The 15,802-nt window shown below is 43.8% G+C and overlaps 1 protein-coding gene across 43 annotated transcripts in view; it reads right to left on the bottom strand.

The window, feature by feature from the left end:
- Nucleotides 1-13,032, bottom strand: part of RIMS1 (regulating synaptic membrane exocytosis 1) — a 296,320-nt gene extending 283,288 nt beyond the window's left edge. For 18 of the 43 annotated variants that reach the window (XM_068183778.1, XM_068183783.1, XM_068183779.1 and 15 more), the window contains exon 1: nt 12,458-13,028. In XM_068183778.1, coding sequence (XP_068039879.1) covers nt 12,458-12,621 — 164 coding nt within the window. In that variant the 5' untranslated portion in view covers nt 12,622-13,028. Of the gene's footprint in view, nt 1-12,457 lie in introns of all 43 variants that reach the window. The other 25 variants (XM_068183786.1, XM_068183788.1, XM_068183795.1 and 22 more) reach the window with 5 other exon arrangements.
- Nucleotides 13,033-15,802: the final 2,770 nt, after the last annotated feature.

Genomic DNA, 15,802 nt, shown 5'->3' with positions numbered 1-15,802 from the left:
AAGTAAAAAGGTATAGTATGAGTTTAACAGGAAGTTTCAAGGCTAATCCCAGTACAATACATTGCAGTAATCTAAACAGAATGAGACAAAAACCATGAATAACTCTGTCCAGGTCTTGATTTCAGAGAAATATGGCAAACACTTACATGCAGGCAGAAAAAAACACATAAACATAATTTTTTCAAGGACAGAGCTGAAAGCACTCCCAAACTACAAACCCTGTAAAAAACTAAGAGGGCAAACCCCTTTCATAACAAGGAGTATTCCTGTTGCTGCTGTTCTCCTCAAAACTCTTCCCTCATATTGTTCATGTCATTAATTTTACTTGACATCACCAAAATCTCAGCTTTTTTCCTTTTGATCCCATACAGAGCAAAAACCAAGAAAGAATCAGATCACCTTGGCTGAATGAAAGATAGAGCATTGTCATCTCACCAGCCATGTAACCAGAACTCCCCAGCTCCTTTTCTACATGAACTGCTTAAACCTGGTCAGACAAGGGACAAGCTTAGAACTTGAAACACGCCCCCCAGAAAAAGGAATGTTACAAGTGAACAAACCTGTAAATTCCTGCTGAATCCCTGAACTGATCAGTTGACTCCCAAGAACTTGTGTTAATAGTTTTTGTATAGTGAGTGGATAATTGTTTGAAAAATACCTTTTTAAGGGGTGATGTTTTGCTGTAAGCTAATGAAGAAAGATATAAAAAACCTTTGCAAGATAAATTATGAAGATATTTTGCTTGAAAAAGTGAGAGCTTTTAAATTTAAAAACTACAATCAATATAATATCATTTAAAAACACAAAATACAAGAATCATAATATATTAGTGAGGTTCTATATTCTTAGAATAGATTTCTCATCAAAAAATCAATATCTAATTTTGCTCTGAAATACAAGAAAAATGTACTGTGCATTTAATCTCAAAGAAATTTACACATTTTTTACATATACACTAGCAGAATCAATTCATATAATTCTGCAATTTCCACCTTTGAGTAAATACAGTTCCTTTCTGTGAGTATATTGAAAAACAGCTTCTTGGAGAAACCAAAGGAAAACAAAATACACTATTGAGACTGCAGGAAGCTAGGGGATATGCAGAACACGAAGTAATTTTAAAAATACAGAAACAGTTCTAAACAGTGATAAATAAAGTGGGGTGGTTTTTTGTTTGGTTTGTTTTGGTTTTGTTTTTTCAGAAAAGCAGGTAGCCATGCCTTGGTTTCACTTTTCTTAGGTTTACTTTCTATGTAAGGCTTGGGGTGTAACTGAACAATTTCTTGAAGCATTGGGTAAAATGTGCTTCAGTCTGCAAAACACAAGACTTACACAGAGGTGTCTCAATTAAACAGACAGAAGAACTCTTCGATTTAACTTCAGTTAACAGATGTGCTTCCAGTGAGACTTGTTCAAGGCAGAGAGTCACCACAGCAAGTCAAACTCAGCAAAGACACAGGACCACAGAAATATAATGTTTTGCTGGTCCATGGCAGCAACTGTGTCACTTGTCCCTAAGATATGACTGCAGGCAAAATTCTCCCTAATTTTCAGCTCTTTAACAACTTTCACCAACGTACTCTGCATGTTTACAGCAATGCTAAGAAACATGATGTTGCAATTAAAGTCCATAAAGCAACTTGTACATATTTCTGTACAGCCTGGTTCCATATTCTTAGGCACAAGCACATATACACATATAAAACCTCTTTTAATTCTCATCCATAAAATGCAAACCCATTACCCTGACACTTTGCAGGTAGCACCCTGGGCCAAAATCAATAGAGTTAACCTAGGATGATCTAGAGCCTTCATAAATTCTGTCTTTTCTTCTCAACTGCCTCAGCTCATGCTCCATGTGCTCCATCAAACAGCTGCCTTCCTGGTCTACATCTATAGCTAAAAACACATGACCAGCAGAACATTAAACTGTACAGCTGAAGTTTGTCGTGCAATGTCAAACTTTCTGCCATAAATAATGGTACCAAGGAGACTTAGCACTAAAAGTAACTAAAAATACTCATAGCTTTTTCACATTATTTTACTGCTTAAGCTTTCACATTTTTTCATCTACATCTGTGCAATATCATTTAATCAGTACAAAATTTAGTCTTGTAATGTCAAATGTCAAAATTATTCTAAAGTTAATACTACAAATAAACAAAAATTCAATTAATTTACTTTGAATATAACTTAATATAAAAGGCTAATTAAAAATGTAGAGAATAATGAATATAAATGAAAAAATACTCTGCTTTCTTAGAATTTGCAAGTGAAATTGTGCAAAGAAACAAATGAGAAAGCTCAGACAGTAATTACATGTGATTTTGCATAGCTCTTGATGCTTTTTCCAAGACCAATGGAATCACTAAAAGAAAACAGTTACACTAAAAAATCATGGCTCAAACCACAAGTAAACATATTCAATCATACAGCTCCCAGATTGGCCTTTTCTTACATAAACTGCTTCACTGTAATTTCTTTCAAAATCATATTACTAAACATTTAATCTTTAACCTGATTAATACCCACAGATGTAAACAGTTCACGGTGAAAGTTTTGGATTGTTTGTATAGTGTAGGACCATAGATTTTCTAAATATCTGGAAAGAGAATGATGTATCAATAGAAGTATTACAAAATCTTAATTCATGGATATGATTTTGAACTCTTCACAGTATATTCCAAGACTTTAAAATTAATATCTATTTTATAAAAATGCAGACAAAAACTTCATGAGCAGTGGCTACAGGATTTTTAGTGCTTACTAGAATCACAGTTCAAACAAGGTTTGAAAAAAATGTATGATCTTTTATTAGACATGCTAGCATAAGATGTAGGCAGCGTTTTGGATACATAAATACTTTGATCAATTCAGAGTATTCAGTATTGGTAACCTAGAGAAACACTTGAGAAGACACTAAGACACTTCACAGTTAGGTCGTTCAAGTGTGTGAAGACTTCCATTAGCAATTTTCAGAACAAACAGAGTGCAATATAATAGAACTTACACTAAAATAGTGTTGTTGGGCTGCACTCCATTCATGACCAATGTCCTAATAAATTTCACATAATGAAGTTTGGAAAGTAACTCTCAGTTAAGGATCTTAAAGGAAATAACTGTATTTGAAGCAAGGCATTTAAACAACCATTCTAGAAATTCACTAGAATTTAGTTTTTATTTAAAGCCCAAAATACACAGAAAACTATTTTTTGGTTATACCTCAGATCCTCAATATTTGAAAGAGTTAATTTGCTAGATCCACGGTGGTGATCACTAAGAAGTGTAGCTCTATCTGCTGGGCACATCCCTGATCAAAAAGCAACTCTCAGGGCATACACTGATCTTCAGTGACTCCAGGAAGCCGTAATTTAGGAAAGATAGATGAAAATATCAGGAGATTTCTAACACTATATTTTTATTACAGATATCTGAAAAAACTCCATATACAGACAGGTACATTCCCTTATCTTCAATAGTATGAACAGTGCTTACCATAGGTAAAGTGTACAAAGTCCTGACACTGAAAATGAGACACACATGACGTGAAGAAACTCCAAAATTTGTACCTAAATAGGTGTTCTAATTCAATCTAGAACTGTCTGGAAACAACTACTCATCGTGCTGTGTCTCTTCATGTCTCTGAAGTGGCAACTGTATGTACGGTTTTGTGTGTCATTATTCTGAAAATTGCAACTAGCTCTTCTTGCCTCTGTAACAGTGCCAGAAAATATATTTGGAACATCACTTTCTTGCTTAAAACTCTCTGGACATAAGTATCTGACATGCAATCAAATTCTGAGGATGATTACCTCAGTTCTAAGTACAAAGAATTACAACGCTGTCCTATCAATCATCTTATCTAAGAAACCATTAAATCAGATTCATAGTGGTATTATTTTCTGCTGCTTGTTGTGAATATCAAAAGTAAGTTTGACTAAAATTTACTGTCTAGATTCCCAAACTAAGCTACAGTATAAACATTGCATAATATTTTACCATATCTATGAAGTATAAAATAAGGGATAAAGCAACCATAATTCTTTACAGATGTAGATATCTGATAAGGTATCTGCATCCTTACAGATCTAATGCCTGGATTTGACTGAGGCAAATCATACAGAGGTGTAACTCATTTCAGTAATTGTAAATTTACGCAAGTATTTTCAAAAAGCAGAATGAAACCACTCACTCTGTGTTTGCAACTGATGACATAAGATTTTTTTACATGTTTTATCATTGCTGGAAATTAAAGTCAGATTATAGGCACGCCAGCTTTTTCCCCTAAAATATAATTGCATGCTAACATCTATTAATTAAAACTGATAGGCCCAGGAGAGTACACAAATGCAGCAGTCACTAGTGGATAGAGCGAAGGAGAAGGTAAAATGAACAAGAAATTATAATTGGTTCTAACTATTGGCAACCCAAGAATTTCAGTTTTGTCATTTTCCACCTTCAATAATGCCTGCATTTCAACAAGATTGAATACAAGAGCAGCAGTATTTTTAAATAGCCTTTTCTTAAGGCATTAATCTCAAGTCTTAAAATGCTTAGTAACTGCTTGATGAAGGAAACATGCTAGATCTTTGTTAGATGCTTTCCTACCCAAGGATGCAAAAAATTCTTTGTATGAGTCTTCAGAAAAAAAAGAGTATTGACGAGACTGAGAATTTCAAATCTCTCTTAATGTTGCTCTCCCTCTGCTACCTTCCAGAAAAATAAACATCAGGATAGTACCCCCCCCAAGAAGAAGCCTCTTCTACATAATTCCTTTTAAGATAAGGCTTATAACAATTCTGTATTTTGTTATTCCTGCCCAGAGATCATGCTTTTTCACAAAGTCTTTGTCTTCACCCTTCTGCAGGGCACAGATAATGCCCTGAATCTGAAGAACGACAGACTTCTTAGTTAGAAAGTATTACTGCAATGTCAGACAAAGCTGGCAATGAAGCTCCAGCAGAATCCTGCATCAAGTGAAGAATCATGTGGGAAGACACATGTGCAGAAATAATGCCCTGTGCATTCCAATAAACCACTTAAATTCGGGCCAGAAACAGCAGTCTGCACCTCAGACATTCCAAAAGCTCAACATTTGCCGATCTGAAGCCTGTGTCTAAAATATGGTAGGAATGTTTATTACTGTCTGTCATCCCCTATCACCTCCTGCTCTTCTGTAGCTTTTAAGAAATGCCTATCAATCTGCTATTGTCTGCTGACAGTCTCCAGCTCCTCCTCAGCAGTGAGATGGCTGCCCAGTAGATCAGTCAATGACTGTCTCATAATTGCCTTGCTAGTGACTGTGTTAAATTCTGAATATGTTTCGACTCCTCAGTCTCCTTAGAAAACTCCGTCCACCCTCAAGTGAAAAAAAATCACTGTCAATTCTCTGAAATACCCTGAAAGGCATGAAAACACTCCTTGCAATTCTGAGGTCACCACAAGTTGTCTGCTTTATCAAAACACATTTATGGCCATACCTGCCCTCTCAGACTGATGAAAACCCGAAGCTTCAAAGGTTATTAAATTCTTTCTGGTGCTTCCATTGGCCAAAAGGCCACAACACTTTTTGCTCTGTTCAAATTCTCTCTCCTCCTCTCTGAGAAAAGACCTTGGGCAGGAAAGAGAAAAGGGTGAGGAGCAGTGACCAAGGCAATCCTTTCCCTGAATGGTTTGAGAACATGTTTAGATACTGGTCTCTCTTGTAAGCCCGAAAACATCCAGCCTAAGTCTTGCACAAGGAGAAAAATCCCAGGGAGCCAACCAACTGGAAAGAAGCTCTGCAGAAAAGCAACTGAGAATTCCTGGTCAACACCAAGCTGAATGTGAGCCAGCAACACACACTTGCAGCAAAGAAGGCCAATGCCATCCTGGGCTGCACTGGAAAAGCATCACCAGCAAACTGAAAGTGCTGATCTTTGCTCTCTGCCATGTCTGGATGATAAATCTATTTCTGGGCTCCTCGATATAAGAAAGACATGCTGGACCCAGTGCAGCAAGGAGCCATAAATACAGAAAAGGGACGGGAGCACATCATGCGAGGAAAGGCTGAGAAAGTAGGGACTGTTAAGCCTGAGGAAAGAAGACTCAGAAGGATTTTTGCACGTGTAAGGTCTCAGTGGGGAGGACTAAAGCAGACAGAGACAAACTCTTCCCAGAGTTGCCCAGTGACTGGACTAGAAGCAATGGGCACAAACTGAAACACAGGAAGCTCCATCTGAATTATTACTGTGAGGGTAGCTGAACACTGGAAAAGACTGTCCAGAGAGGTTGTGGAGTCTCCATCATTGGAGATACTCCAAAGCCACCTGCACTTGATCCTGGGCTAATTGCTGCAGATGGCCCTGCTTGGAGTAGGGGGTTGTACCAGACAATATCCAGAAGTAAAATAACTTCATCGTGGATTTGTACACTCAAGTGTCAGGATCAGAGCTGGCACTGCCAGGAAGAGGTGCAAGGTAATATGTGAACTGTCTTTCTGGGTGATTCAAGGAGCTTAAAATACCCATACACACAATAAGCAACCTACACCCTGCTCCCTGCACCAGCACAGGGTCTGAAGCATGGTGGTTCCAAACTGCTTTAAGTACAAAGGAAGAAATAAAGGCTCTCCAGCAGAAGCCTCCATTCCTCCTGCTCCATTGCAGAGAAAGTGAGATTCATGCAGCCATGGAAAGAATAAATAAGAAGGAGGCTGAATCAGAGGAGAGAGTCTTGGTATTGTTTATCTGTTTCATCCTTTAATTCCTTGGTGCCAAATGCACAACCAGTTCCCAGAACTCTCAATTCCTCCACTGTTTCTCAGTGGAATTAAAGATAGGCTTTCGACCTTTCATCCTAAAGATAAGATAAAGACAGACTTCCTCAAGATGGCCCCTTTACTCTCACTTTTATTTCTGGAAAGTGGCCCAGTTTCAACAGAAAGGAGGAAGAATGATCCTACCTCTTCCTTCCCTGCTTTTTATAGAAGGGCAGTTATTACTGGGGACTTACAGCATACAGGCTAAGAAGGTCCTGGCACCGTACTTCCTCCTGTTGCCCCTAAGTACTATTCAAAATGAGGATGGCAGCAGCTGCCCCTTTGAGCAGCATTCAGTGTTTTCTGACCATGTTAGGTGTTTTCCAAGTGCTAGAAAGAGAGAAGGAAAAACATTGTCTCCAGAAAACTGGTTGAGAGCACAAGCTTCTGGGTCATTGGTTAATCTTCAGTTACACAGTAGTGCAGGCTGGAAGCTTCCAGGTGCCCCAAGGAAATTATAGAGAAGTTACTTTGCAAACCCTGAAACAGATATTCTCACCAACTGCAAATGACCAGGATTTGGCAGCCCTGAAACATGAGCAGCTTCAATATCCCTGTTGATTCTAGAGATCTAAGTTTTGTTAAAATTATGCTTGTGTATCATACTAGGTGGTCAAAATGGGGTGTTAGCATCAATTTTTCCCTAATTATTAACTGCCATGAAAAATCCTGAGATAACTTTTAAGATGGGAAGGTTTGAAGTACATGCTACCCCTCTACTGAAGCTACTCAATTAGTGTTACAAAACTACAAAGCACCTCCCGTGTCTTAGTTAACTTTCCTACTACTGCCACTTCCTCAGTCAACAATCTCACAGCCTTCTTATGTCTCATCAGAAGCTTAGTAAGAGATTTTATCCCCACTTAAGTTTGATCCAGCAAATTAATGCCATGGTAACTAGAAACCACTTCCTGGATACTGGCCAAAATTTGAACAGAACTGGAACTCAACTAGCTGTGTTCTCAGTTGCAATAGTTTTCCACTTCGTACTTGCCTAACCCAATGAGATAAGGCACACAAGTACATATGAAGCAAACTTCATCTTAAATACACACATATATAAAATTCTGTGATTTCTCTATGATTGAAGTTTTCTGTACATAACTGTGGGTTTTTTTCAGTTCAAGGCACCATATACCCACAAGGAAAATAGCTGTCTCAGGCTACCTAGAGTTTAAATGTACACTCTAAATCTTTAAACTATTTTTTTAGTTTCAATTTTATACACACACACACCTTTGCAAATGATGGTTTGTTTCGCTCTTCAGCCTCATTGAAAACTTACCCTTTCATGCTTCTTCACAATTTTTTAATCATATCAGTCACCTGTTGGGCAATATCTGGACTTGAGGCTAGACACCACCCATTCAACATGAAACTCTTCCCTTCCAGCTACAGGAGTATCTACCAAGTAAAACAGGAAAAAATGCTTCCAATGTGAATTAGTCTACAGAGGAAGCCATTTTACTACTGTTCTATGCAAACATTTATTCATACAAGAACAGCAAAAGCTTGGGTGTCTAAGGCCAAGTACTATTAAAAGAGATAATAAGGACTATAGTCTTCAGAGATATGCACAAAGTCTGGCAAAGTGAAATAGGGAAACAAGGAAACAAGAGTGGATGAGAGTTGAGCATACCATGGTAAAGCCCCATCTACCCAACAGACTGCTCTCCATGCAGTTTTCAAAGGTGTGGCAAATAGGAAAGTGATGCTTTCCCAGCCACAGAGGAACAAAACACAAAGCTCTGAAGCTCCAAGATGTGATAGAGGACCTGCTTCTTACTCCCAGACTATGAGACTGCACTAAAGAGATTTCAGTTTCTGCTTAGTGCCTGGCGAGCATTGAAGTGTTTATGTGGATTTGAGTCTTCAGTGCCATGCAACAGACTAGGACCACAGTTCATTGAATGAAGGCATAGATATGGTCTCAGGAGTACCTAGTGACACTGTCCCTGTTAGAGAAGGAATGTAGAACTTGCTTTTGAATGTGAAGGTAATTTCAAGGCAATCAGTCAATGGCAAAGTGTTCCTTAAGCCAAGGAACACCTATTCATAAAACAGGCAAAAGAAGGAACCTTCACAAAAGCCCAAACTCCTCAACACATTATTCCATGGTATTCAACAAGTCATAGGACAGCAAAGTGTTCCCCTTCCAAAAACACCACCCACAGTAGTGTGAAATCTGATATCAGAAGGGTGTGGGGAAGACAAGGTCCCTGCCACTGACCAGGTATGCCTAGAAAAAGACAGTCACTCTGGCCAGTGTAAGATATACATCTTTATCCTAGGGGGGTGACAAGCTCTGTTAGCCCCACACAGCTGAAGAAAACTCAGCAGACCAACAAATTGACAGATAGGGCAAGTTCCTGGAGAGCAGAGAGCAGGTGGTCTCAAATGGAAGGATGCATTTGTAAGGCTCCAGTACAGGCAGTGAAAACAGCTCAGTGTCCATATTCCTGCGCCCTGTAACAGCGCCCTGCTTGCGGCTGGCATGCTGCAGTACGTGCTGATGTCAGCATGAACTGGCAGAGAGGGTTTACAAGGAGGCTTTTCGCTCAGAGTCACAAACAGGGATCAGGAAGACAGAGAGGACAGGGACACAGCCTCTCTACTGATGACCCTAACTGCTTTCACTTCTCCTGAAATCCATATAGTCCACTCACACAAGCACTTCAATTTCCCCTGGATCCACAATTTTATGACCACTGTGTGAAGAATATAGTCATTTAACCAATATTTCTTCCTATGGTTTTCTGCTATGAGGAGTGCTGGAAAGGAAAATTACAAGTACTGTTTTAGAAACTTTCATTGCTGTCAGGACATCCAGAACAGGAGAGAAATGCTGCACCCTTTTTAGCCCTTATGATTCATGAGACAGCACATATCCGGCCTGTGATCAGCCCAGGATTGAAGGTAGCCTAGTTTGCAGCACTGATTCTCAGCTTAACTTTCAGGGAAAATTACAGATTTGCATGTGGGTGTTACAGATGGAAACATTTCTCCACCAGGTGGTTTTAATGAAAACTGGTGGCAGTTTTGTTGAGACATTTGGACAATCAGAAAATCTTTTAACAAAGATAATAGGAAGGGGTAGTGATGATATCTGACTTTTATAATATAGCTGTGTCATCTGATAGCACCGCTGTATATTTGTAACAAGTCATTATAAAATTATGGAAGTAAATTCTTGCCAAAATTCCAGTCTTAAAGTAGTTACTCTGTGGAAAGGTGTGTAAAACTCTTATCCCAAAAAGAAAGTAAGTGCTCAGCATACCGAAAAGGCAAATCAACTCAGAAAATCTAGTGGCTCTCTCTAAGAGTTGAATCATAACCCATAAGAAAAATATTTGCTGTGACTTGATTTTTACAAACTAACATTACAGCTAAAGCAAGTATACAGGTTTGTAAGTTTTCCAATGTATGTTCCCTTAACTTACGGCTCTTTAAATAAAGTCAGAAATCTATTTAAAATTGCAATTTCTCAGGCCAATGGACAATATAGACTGTTATTCTCAATATCTGAAAGAACTTTTGTAGGGAAATAAACTTTGAAATTTGGGTATCACAAACCTTTGAAGATAATATAAAGAAATTTCTAGTTGAATTTGCAAAGCACCATGATTGCCCTCTTCTAAAAATTACATTGGAAGTGTCCTTAGCTCATTTAATGAAACTGCTGAAGATCCTATAATCTCATAGGAAAGGAAATATCAGTCCAGAATTCAGAAACACTGATGCCAAAAAAAAAAAAAAAAAAAAAAAAAAAAAAGGGAGGGGCAGAAAAGGAGGAAAATTTATTCTCCATCCAGTGTTAACAAGAATAGCACTGAGAAAATACCATCTCTACAAACGGAAGTTAATTTTCACAGCGACTGTAAGATTTATAGTATTCCTCTACAACATCATCACAGAACCAGTAATCTTCTTCACAGTATAAAAGCTAAATATTTGCAGAGAAGTAGCTGTGCTGAAGGACAAGGAACAGAAGGATACATATAGTTTAGAGCCTTTGAGCTACTCCTTTATTTAATTTTTTTCTGATTAATAGAAACTGAGGAGGAATCCTTCACTCACGTTTCCCCACAGTGACTAACACAATGCATTCTCACAGAACATTTCTCATTCCAATCACCCCACCTCCAAGGGTAGCCACACCCCAAGCACAATGAGCTGCAACAGCAAACTGAACTCTTCGTCTTGAACTGAGATCCAAGCATCACAGTGCTGGACAGCTCCCAGCCAGTACTGCGCTGGCAGCTGGGCCTCAGTACCCACCATCGCGCAGATCACTAATAGCCCCAGTAAAATTCAGAGTCAAGAACGAATGGGAAGGGACGGGGACAACAGTGTACTAAAACGCTGTCCCAGCTCCACCACGCACAGCGTACGGGGCCGAAGTCGGAGCCTGCGGGGGTTTGGTCCCCAGCCGTGGGGACGCGCTGGCACCTGCACGGCTCAAGTTGGTATTTCCGATGCAGCCTAAAGAAACACCCAGATCACGTCACACCTTCGGCGCATCCCTTCGAGCAGAGGTGCACGCAAGCAGGCGACAGTGAGGTAAGGATACACCTCCTGTGGCACGGAGGGTCTGCGTGGCGTCAGAGGCTTGCACTGTTCCAGTCACCTCTCCCACCGCCTCCCGCCCGGAGCGAGCAGGCCTGACGGGCTGTCAGAAGAGGAGAAACCGTGATTCTCCTCCACAGGCCACGACTCCAATCTGTTTATTGTCATCACTCGCAGTAGGCGATTCAGCAGCGTTACGTTCGAAGCCTCCGACTGACGGAGGAGGCTGAAAAATGTGATCACATGCGATGTTTCGGCAGGGACGAGGGGGTGAGGGAAAAGGTTCAAAAGAGGCTGTGGGGATCTGGTTTCCAAACATGGCACCTACCCACACCCCGCGTTCCCCGCACCCCTCCCCGTGCCGCCGGCAGCGGGATAAACCCACTCCCCCGCCGTCCCGCCGCCTCGCACGCACGCACGCCCGCCCGCCCGCTGGAATGAGCAGTGCGACTAATTCCATCTATTTCCTAATTACGAACGCCCTGCTGCCCTACGGCGCGCTGCTGCCCGTGGCTGCCCGCCCTGGAACCAGCGGCGAGCGGGCGGGCCGGGGCCGGGCGGGCGGAGCGGGGGCCGGGGGTGTGCCGGGCGGGGGCAGCCGCCCCAGCCCCGCGGCGGGCGGCAGCGGGGGCCGAGCCAGGCGGGGGCAGCACGGCAGCCGCGGAGGCTCCCGCACGGAGGGAAACCCCACCCAGCGGCCCCTCCTGGCAGAGGCGGGGTTTTGGGGACCCCAAAGGAATCCCACCTCGCCCCTCACCCCCGTGTCGGGGTTTCCGCCCGCCCTGTGCCGCCGGCTCCCTCGGGGCGGAGAGGGCCGCCGTCCCGCTCCGTCCCGCCGTGCCGGGCTCCCCCAGCGGTGCTGCCTCGGGAGGAGCTGCCCGGGGTGGGGGAGGAGGAAGTTACGGGCCGGGAGCTGAGCGGGACCGGGGCTCAGCGGCGCCAGCCCCGCAGAGCAGGGCGAAGCCGGCCGGCTCCGGGCACCGGCCGGCTCCGGGCACCGGCCGGCTCCCGCTGTGGCAGCGCCCGTTCCGCCCGCCGGCGATCGGTGCATGAATGAGTGCCTGAATGAATGAATGACTAGCGTCTGCTTACTTGAGCATGGCCTCTTCTTTTTCTTCCTCCTCTTTCTGCCGGTCCATCACTGCCATGATGATGTTCCTCTCCTCCTCTGTCAGGTGGCTCAGGTCGGGCAGCTCCTGCATCGGGGGAGGCACCGTGGGCGGGCGAGGGCCGCGGGGCCCCACCGAAGAAGACATTTTCTTTCCGCCTCTCCCTTACACCTTCTACCTTTGCACAGCGAACCCAGCCAGCCTCTCCTCCGCCCCCTTCACAGGGTAGTCCTCCGAGCAGCGGCAGCCGGCAGCTCTCTGGCAGCAGCGGAGGAGGCGGAGACCCAGCCTTTCATGGTTGCTTGCATCCACCCCGGCCCGGTGCTGGCGCTGCTCGCTCCCTTTGTTTCCGCGGCTTCGGGGAGCTCAGGGGCTGCCGCGCCGCCGCCCGCAGCCCATCCTCCCGGCGGTGGGCGTGCGGGGCGGGGGTGCGGTGGCGCGGAGGGCTCCGGATCGCCACCGGCGGGCTGCGTGCGGGAGCGGGGGGGCGGTGCGCGCCGCCGGCCGGCCGGGAAGGGCGGGTGCTGCCGCCGCCGCCGTGATGCTCCGCCGCTGCGAGCCTGGCGCTGGAGGAGGGAGCGAGAGAGCGAGGGAGGGAGGGGAGCTCGGTGCCGGTGAGGCGGAGTCCGAGGCGCGGCGCCGCTGCCTCTGCCCCTGCCCGCGCCGGGCACCCGGGCCGGCCGCGCCTCTCTCTCCCCGCCGCTCCCCGGGCTCGCCCGGCGGGCACACGGCCGCGGCGCTGGCCCCGGCACCGCCGCTCTCCTCACGTCCTCCTCCAGGTTTCCTCACCGCAGGTGCTTGCCCGGGTTCCCGCCAGGACTGCAGGCTCGCCCGAGGCAGGGCCACCCGTGGGAGGGTGCGGGTTTGCTGCGGGGCTGGCTGGGGCGCCGGGAAGCCTTGGGCTCCCAGTGCTGCCGACACTCCCTCGGGAGTGAGCCGTGCTGGCCCCAGCTACAGCCCCCTTGCCTTAAGCCAGCGCTGTCACCGCTCGACCGTCCCTTCCTTAAGAGTCCCACGCTTCAGCACTTTCTTCATACGCTTCTTAAACCCTGTTAGTGCTACCCATGCCATGGTCCACACGCACCTCCCACGCGGGTGACAAGTGCTCTTTTCGATCAGACTCATTCTTTTACTGTGACCCACTAAAACTGTAAACGAAACATGTTACAGTGCCGACTGCTCAACTGAGGGGTTAGTGCACAGTGAAACAAAACGTCATGTTCAGACAGAGATCGCTTCCCTGCCAATTTCTGATCTACTAGCTCTGAGTAACTTCATTTTGAGGAGCTGGTAATGAATGCAGCACCTTTTCTCTACAGATCATCTGCATGTAACCCACTGGCCAAAAGCTCATGCTTCTAGCTCTGAAGAGTCCTCTGCTCACACATGTGCCTGTCAGTGAATGAAATCATTCAGGCTACTTAGAAATGCAAAGTTAAAATACAGAGAAAACTGCACTTTCAGGTAGAATGTGGGCTACCACTAACAGATGCTGATACTTAAAACCTCTCAGTCATGCTTTTGCGGAGGTCACAGCATGGAAACAGCTCTAGTTTCTAAAGATCATCTGATGAGCACGAACCAAAGGGAAAAAAAAACCCTATGCTGGCAGTGTTCAATGCTTCTTTCTGCCAAACTTGCCAGGTTTGGAACAGGGAGAGGGACCAGATTCCTCCCAGCCACACTAATACTGCTTGCACAAATTCTGAAAGCCATGAACCTTCATGACCTTTGAATTTGAGAGGAATTACTGTGGCCATCTGCCTGTGTCCCCCCAAGAGATTTTCTCCAGGACACAATTTTGATAACACAAATTATAAAGAAAAACATAATAAGCACTATGGTTACCACCAGAACTTTTGTAGGATAATGTCAGAGCTCAGTTCAGAAACTGAAGTTTTCCAGCACATGAAGGAAACAGAAACTTGAATGACCAACAGATGGCTCAGAAGAGATTACAGTGGTGTTAATAAGCAAAGCACTATGAAAGGCTGGTAAATATAATAATGTCACACTCAGTTTAAAACACAAACCCTTTACTAACTCATGTGGTGATTTGTCCCAGGGCCTGGCCACATTATTACTGCTAGATGTAATCCTTCTAGCTAAGTACGAACAAATCAATAAAATCACTTCCCACCATCTGTGACCAGCAGGGAAGATAGCCTTCATGTTACAGGCTGGTGCTGAAGAATTTATCCATTCATTAACAACAAGCAACCACTTCAAGGAAGCAACAGAAGCTTCCACTAACAGAAGCAAGACTGAAAAAAATAAGATGATGAGAAGAAGCGGAGCTACCACCATATGTTTAGTATCAGAAATAACTAGACATAATGATCATGTTATAGGTATACATAGGTATACTCAATCCTTCAGAAAATATTCAATCCTTCAGATAATTTGGGGAGGTCCTGCATGTGCCAAGTAAAGGACGTAGCTCAAGTAACTGCATTCACTAGAGCAGTGGCCTTAGTATTCAAGAATCACAGCTTTAAGCACAAACTAACCAAAATATAAAAGGTCTAAGACCATAAGATACAAGTCTCTCCAAAATAATTTTATGAAGAAAATACTGCATGAGGTTATCCTACTCACCTTTCTGCTTATTAATTACTGACACAGTTATTTATATCTGTTCATCTGTTCGGTATTTGTGTTAATTGCTTTATACTGGGTCAAGCACGTGAAATCTTACTGCTCTGTGGCAAATACAAAATGAATACAAAAAGTATAGGTTCTTATATATAGTTTCTTATAACTTAAAAGGGAAAGCTGAAAACTCTTGCAGAATACGGGTTTCAAAAGTTATGGGAGTTGGAGTGTAGACTTGCACCAAGCCAATATTGTGACTAAAACTGTTTTGCTGAAAAGAACATAATCACAGAAACATTCAAATTGGAAGGCACCACTGGAGGACATCTGGTCCAGCCAACGTGGTCAAGCAGGGTCAGCTAGAGCAAGTTGCTAAGGACCACATCCAGATGGCCTTGAGTCTCCCCAAGGATGGGAACTCCACAACCTCTCTGGGCTACCTGTGCCAGTGCTTAGTCACCTGCATAGTAAGAAAAGTGTTTTCTTGTGTTCAGACAAGACCCCCCTGTATTTCAGTTTCTGCCCACTGCCACTTGCTCTATCACTGGGCACCACTGAAAAGAGCCTGACTCAGTCTCGCTTACGCCCTCCCATCAGATATTTACTCACATCTATAAAATGCCTCTGAGCCTTCCGTTCTCTAGGCTAACTAGTTCCATTTCTCAGCCTTTCCTCATATGACATGCTCCAATTCCTAAACTATCTTCCTTGCCCTTCACTTGACTAGCTGCTC

This window comes from Anomalospiza imberbis, chromosome 3 (assembly GCF_031753505.1).
Source record: "Anomalospiza imberbis isolate Cuckoo-Finch-1a 21T00152 chromosome 3, ASM3175350v1, whole genome shotgun sequence".
NCBI classification, from domain to species: Eukaryota; Metazoa; Chordata; class Aves; order Passeriformes; family Viduidae; genus Anomalospiza; species Anomalospiza imberbis.
The sequence above is the reverse complement of the archived record's forward strand: the minus strand, read 5'-3'. Positions and strand labels throughout refer to the sequence as shown.